The sequence below is a fragment of the Salpingoeca rosetta genome (genome assembly GCF_000188695.1).
Source record: "Salpingoeca rosetta unplaced genomic scaffold supercont1.9, whole genome shotgun sequence".
Classification (NCBI taxonomy): domain Eukaryota; class Choanoflagellata; order Craspedida; family Salpingoecidae; genus Salpingoeca; species Salpingoeca rosetta.
Genome location: NW_004754925.1, coordinates 1534331 through 1539440, shown reverse-complemented (window position 1 = coordinate 1539440; position 5110 = coordinate 1534331). Strand labels below are relative to the sequence as shown.

The following is a 5110-nucleotide window of genomic DNA, read 5'->3' as shown; positions in this document are numbered from 1 at the left end:
CCACCACCACACACACACACACACACACACACACACACACACACACACACACACACACACACACACACACACATCGCCCAATCCCACATATACGCATGCGAACACGAACGCTCCCACCTTTCTTCTGTTCCCCCTGTCACGCACACACTCATCAACCAACCACACACATACACACACACTCACACATTCTCTCCGTTTTCCCCTCTACTGCGCACCCGATGCCTTACAACACAACCCGTAGCTGTGGCGGCGGAGGTGAATGGCCCGTTCTACTGCGTCAGCTCTTCGGACCTCATCAGCTCGTGGCTCGGAGAGAGCGAGAAGTGAGTTTGTTGGACACGTGTTTTGGTTTTGCTCTCTCGCCTATGGCGGTCGCGTTGATCCACTCTTCTACTCTTGCACATCACGCAGCCTCACATGGTCACGTCTCAAATGAACACCCCAACCCACGACTGTTCATTGTCAGGCTTATTCGCGAGCTGTTTCGGCATGCTCAGGCGCAGAGTGCTGCTTCGGTGCGTGAACAACAGTGCTCTAGGAGCACAAGTGACGTGGGGGGCAAACAAAACACAATATCGGAAACAGCACACACGCCATGCCAGCCTGCGCTTGTGTTCACTACCTTGCACGACCGCACCGCTTACTCTGCTGTCACCGGCATTGTTTATTGAGCAGGTGATTTTCATTGATGAAGTCGACAGTCTGTGCCGGAAGCGCAGTTCGGCAGAGGAGGATTCAGCGCGCCGTATCAAGACTGAGCTCCTGCGACAGGTATCACGCACGCACGCACACACACGCACACGATCCCTGGCGTGCTCCAATTGCAGTTTGAAGAGATTTCATGTTGTATCGAACAATAGTTAACGATCACTCCCTATCACGCACACACGTGGCTTAACGCAGATGGAAGGGGCTGACAAAGAAGGTGGGAATGCCAGGACATTTTTGCTGTGCGCCACCAACTGTCCATGGGAGGTACGACAAACAACCACACGCAAACACTGACACGGCCTGGTACTGCCTGATGTCTTGCGGCACCGTGACTTGGTACCCGGCTTCGCGGCGTCATTGCGTTGTTACACACGGTTACCGGTATGTTACGCGCTGCATTTTGACTTTCTTTTTGCCACTGTCGATGTTGTGGCTGATGCTGCATGCAGTTGGATTCCGCGTTCTTGCGTCGGTTCCAGAAGCGCGTGTACGTCGGGCTCCCGGACTTGGACGCGCGCCGGACGCTCATGCAGCGTTTGGTGTGTTGCACACTGTGATTGCTCGGCATGCCTCTCAACAAACAACAGCCCCAGTGCACATCCTGGACACAAGTGCAAACACACTCGCACGTTCACACTCACAAGCACGCGCGCGTTGACACACACACACACACACATGAACTAACACACACGCACACATGAACTAACACACACACACATACACACCAACACGCACGCACGCACACACACACACACACATATATATACGGGTGCATGCGTGTAGCTGACGGGTGTGGAGCACACAATCACCGACGAGGAGCTGCAGGACCTCGCGGAACAGACAAGCGGGTGAGGGTGCTCCTAAATGCTCTGCCTACAGCTCGCGATTGAACGTATTCCCAGCTTGACACACCCGTATGAACAGGCCGCGTCAACGTACATCAGTTTAGCACGGTGATCTCACGCCTGCTCACATACACACCATCGCTTTGAGCAGGTACTCTGGCAGCGACGTAGTGACTGTCATGTCAGACGCGACGATGGAGCCTGTGCGGGAGCTGCTGGCAGCACAGTTTTGGCACTGTGAGCAAGCTGACGATGGCAAGTGCACCTGGAGGCCCTGTGATGAGGAGGAGCCAGGCGCCCTCAGGGGCAACGTGCAAGACATTCCTGCGGAGGATGCTGTGGCGCGATCCGTGCGCAGCGGCGATGTTGCAAAGGCCATTGCTCGCAACCCACGCACGGTGAGCAGTGAAGAGCTCGCTCGCTTCTTAGCGTACAACCAGCACTGACGCCGCAACACTGAAGCCGAGGCGCCCGCGCTGCATCATACGTGTGTGGAGCTGCATTGCGCGTACTCTGATGTGGCGTGGTCTTGTGTTGTGCTGTGGAGATATGGCGTGGTGCGGTGTTGTGTGTGTTGCTGTGATTAGTACATGAATGGCACTTGTCATGGCAGTTCAACACAAACGATGATTAACGTGCAAGCAGACATAGACACACACACGCACACACAGACACACAGACACAGACACAGACACACAGACACAGACACACACACACACACACAGACACGCAGACACACAGACACAAATACACACACACACGCGCGCGCGTGCGCGCGGATAAACACGCACACAAACGCACAGAACCGCTCACGACAATCCATACGCACACACACACAGACACAAATCAACACGCACACAAACACAAAATTGCTCACAACAATCCACACACACACACACATACATATACACACACATGGGCATGCCACAAACCTCGTTCAGGAATTGTCGGAAGCATCGTGGATGACAGTGATGCGGCGCTTTGCAGCGAGCGGCAGGATGTTCCTTCGAAGGCTCCGTGAGGCAAACAGTTCGCTGCCCGTCATGTCGAGCTGACGGAGTGCGCACCGCGGCGAGAAGGCGCGCGCGGCGGCCTTTGCAAGCTGCTCGAGCACTTTCCGTGGGCCGGCAATGTCGCAGTGGGTCAGGGACAAGCGTGTCAGCTTCTGACTGTGCTCCACCCAGCCCCACAAGGCCTCGGCTGCCACGACATCAAACGACACGCCGCACCACGCAAACGACACGAGCATGTCGCGGTTTGACAGCGTCTCGACGATGAGGGCGAGCTCATCCCGCTCCAGCTGTATCGGCGGAAGCACGAGGTGGCGCAGGGACGAGGTTGTGGACAGGAACCCCAGCAAGTCTGGCACATGGGCGTGTGCATAGTTGCCGTGCGCAAGGTCCAAGGAGACGAGCTGTGCACTCCTGTTGCTGGCGAGGCTGCGATAGATTGGGCCTACTGAGCACCGGGACTTGCTGCTCGGTGCCACAATGGAGAGCTGCTGCAGGGCGTTGCGGCCAGCAAGTGCCTTTGCCAATGGCGTCAGCGTGTGCACGGTACAGTTTTTAATCTCGAGCACGCGCAGGCCTGGGCCTTGCTGAGCGGACACGGGCTCGTGTGCGCGGCTGCCTTGGACCATGGCCGCCATGATGCCGACAATCTCGGGGCGAAGCGAGACTGCGTGGAGCGTCAGGTGGCTCAACATGGGTACGTGCTCTTGCATGTTGGCCAGGATGAGGCGGAGCGCTTTGGTGCTCACTGTGACGCAGTTGAGTTCGAAGCGCGTCAGATGGGGCTTGAAGCAGCGCAGCGCATAGCACAGCTCGGAGACGGCGTGGAAGGGGATGTGGATGCGCTGCAGCCGCAGGTCGCGCAGAGAGCGCATTCGCAGAATACGCATGGGCTGCTGCAAGGCCCACGAGGCCGCAAAGCGACAGGCCACCACGAGCTTGACTGGATGCCTGGCCAGGAGCTGCTCCCATGCCTCGTTTGGGATGGTGGAGCTGATTCTGTTGGGCGCATCAATCACCACGCTCAGGTCAACGGTTGGCCAGCGCAGCTGGTGCAGCCGCCTGCATGTCTGAGCAAGGCGACTTAATGCCACAATGTCCAGGTGCGCTGCAATTCTCTCAAGCGTGTAATCGTCGAGATGCAGCAAGTGCGTTCCATACTCTTCCTCCTCGGTCCATTGGCCGCAATCTTCTTCACTGTCGTGCTTGCGACTGCTGCTGCTGCTGCTGCTGCTGCTGCTGCTCCCGCCACCGTCTTGGGCTTTGTCGTTGTCGTTGTCGTTGTTGTCGTCGCAGTCTTTGCCCTCCTCATTATCGTTTTCGTTTTCGATGTTGTCTGTCTCGTCGTTGTCGTTGTCGTTGTGGTGGTGCTCACGCTCACGGCGGTTGTCAAGGCCTTTTTTGCTGCGGGTTTTGCTGGGGGTGCTGCGGTCTTCGCTACCACTGCAGTCAGCCTGTGTTTCGTCGAGTGTTTGATCCTGAAGCTCACGGTGCTGCACAGGGCATAGCATGTCAGCAGGGATGCTGCGCGTGCGCGTGCTCGTGGAGGTGGAGGTGGTGCTCTGCTTGACGTGAGGACGTGGTGGTGGTGCTTCTGCTTGACGTGGTGGTGGTGGTGTTACAACGCTCCTCGTGACCGTGTTCCATCGCTGACGAAAATCTCTTGAAAATAAGGCAATTCTTCCAAACTTGCACTGGTTGTGTGAACGACAACGAAGACGAAGACAAGGAGGATGGGTCGCAAGGCACTGCATCCCGCAGACCAAGCTCGTGAGTGTGTGTGAGTGTGTGGATGTGGGTTTGTGTGTGAGTGTGTGGATGTGGGTTTGTGTGCGTGTGTGGGTGTGGGTGTGTTTGTGGGTGTGGGTGTGTTTGTGGGTGTCGGTAGGTTTGTGGGTGTCGGTGTGTTTGTGGGTGTCGGTAGGTTTGGTTCCTTGCATGTAGTGTGCGTGCGTGTTGTGGGACACTTTGTCGCTCGCTTTGCATGTGCATTGTCTGTCAGCGCACTGTCAACCATGCTCACTTCAAGTTTCCATGTTTCTCAACCCCGACAGGCAAGGCGGCTCGCAAGAAGGAGCTGAAGAAGGTGGGTACGAGTGGAAAGTTGGTTCAGGGCCAGCGTGTTACGCTCAGTCGTGCTCGTGATACAACCCAAGTTTGACACTCCAGGCTCGGCTGTGCTTGTGCATTCGCTCACACCCAAACACACACACACACATACACACACCCGTATCTACGTGCGTAGAACAAGAAGGCAAGGCAGCAGACCCGAGAAGCGCAGCTCAACTTGCAAGACCCAAAGAAGCTGTTGACAGAGTTCTACGAGCTACTGCACAAAGGTTTGTCATGTTCGTGAATTTGTGTTCACTGGCGTCGTGCTGCGATCTGTTTCCTTCATGTCGAATGGATGTGGTCCGCTTGCTTCGTCTCATACGGCCTTCGCACTCGTGTCTGTGGGTTTAGAGCGATGCACTGTGGATGAGGCTGAATCCAAGCTGCTGGACGAGCGGCGACAGCGGCTCAAGGAGCTCCTGGCACGTGTGC

The 5110-nt window shown here is 56.4% G+C and overlaps 3 protein-coding genes across 3 annotated transcripts in view; 2 read left to right on the top strand and 1 right to left on the bottom strand.

Moving 5' to 3' along the window:
- Nucleotides 1–2002, top strand: part of PTSG_04231 (uncharacterized protein) — a gene marked incomplete at both ends in the record, with an annotated part of 4069 nt that extends 2067 nt beyond the window's left edge. Inside the window, 7 exons of the mRNA XM_004995070.1 lie at nucleotides 242–323; nucleotides 467–515; nucleotides 676–771; nucleotides 904–975; nucleotides 1161–1250; nucleotides 1495–1559; nucleotides 1708–2002. Coding sequence (XP_004995127.1) covers nucleotides 242–323; nucleotides 467–515; nucleotides 676–771; nucleotides 904–975; nucleotides 1161–1250; nucleotides 1495–1559; nucleotides 1708–2002 — 749 coding nt within the window. The remainder of the gene's footprint in view (nucleotides 1–241; nucleotides 324–466; nucleotides 516–675; nucleotides 772–903; nucleotides 976–1160; nucleotides 1251–1494; nucleotides 1560–1707) is intronic.
- Nucleotides 2003–2028: 26 nt separating this feature from the next.
- Nucleotides 2029–4131, bottom strand: PTSG_04230 (uncharacterized protein). Its single transcript, XM_004995069.1, has 2 exons — nucleotides 2489–4131; nucleotides 2029–2095 (listed from the first exon to the last, which is right to left on the bottom strand). The coding sequence occupies exon 1, from the start codon at nucleotides 4075–4077 to the stop codon at nucleotides 2494–2496; it is 1584 nt and encodes a 527-aa protein (XP_004995126.1). The 5' UTR covers nucleotides 4078–4131; the 3' UTR covers nucleotides 2029–2095; nucleotides 2489–2493.
- Nucleotides 4132–4256: 125 nt separating this feature from the next.
- The window catches only part of PTSG_04229 (uncharacterized protein), a 4093-nt gene continuing 3239 nt past the window's right edge, over nucleotides 4257–5110 (top strand). The window contains exons 1-4 of the mRNA XM_004995068.1: nucleotides 4257–4336; nucleotides 4621–4652; nucleotides 4812–4905; nucleotides 5030–5110. The exon at nucleotides 5030–5110 is cut by the window's right edge and continues 56 nt beyond it. Of these exons, the coding sequence (XP_004995125.1) occupies nucleotides 4300–4336; nucleotides 4621–4652; nucleotides 4812–4905; nucleotides 5030–5110 (244 nt within the window). The 5' untranslated portion in view covers nucleotides 4257–4299. The remainder of the gene's footprint in view (nucleotides 4337–4620; nucleotides 4653–4811; nucleotides 4906–5029) is intronic.

Coding starts and splice junctions, on each gene's coding strand:
- PTSG_04230 (XM_004995069.1), bottom strand. CDS start 4,077: ATGCTATGCCCTGTGCAGCACCGTGAGCTTCAGGATCAAACACTCGAC.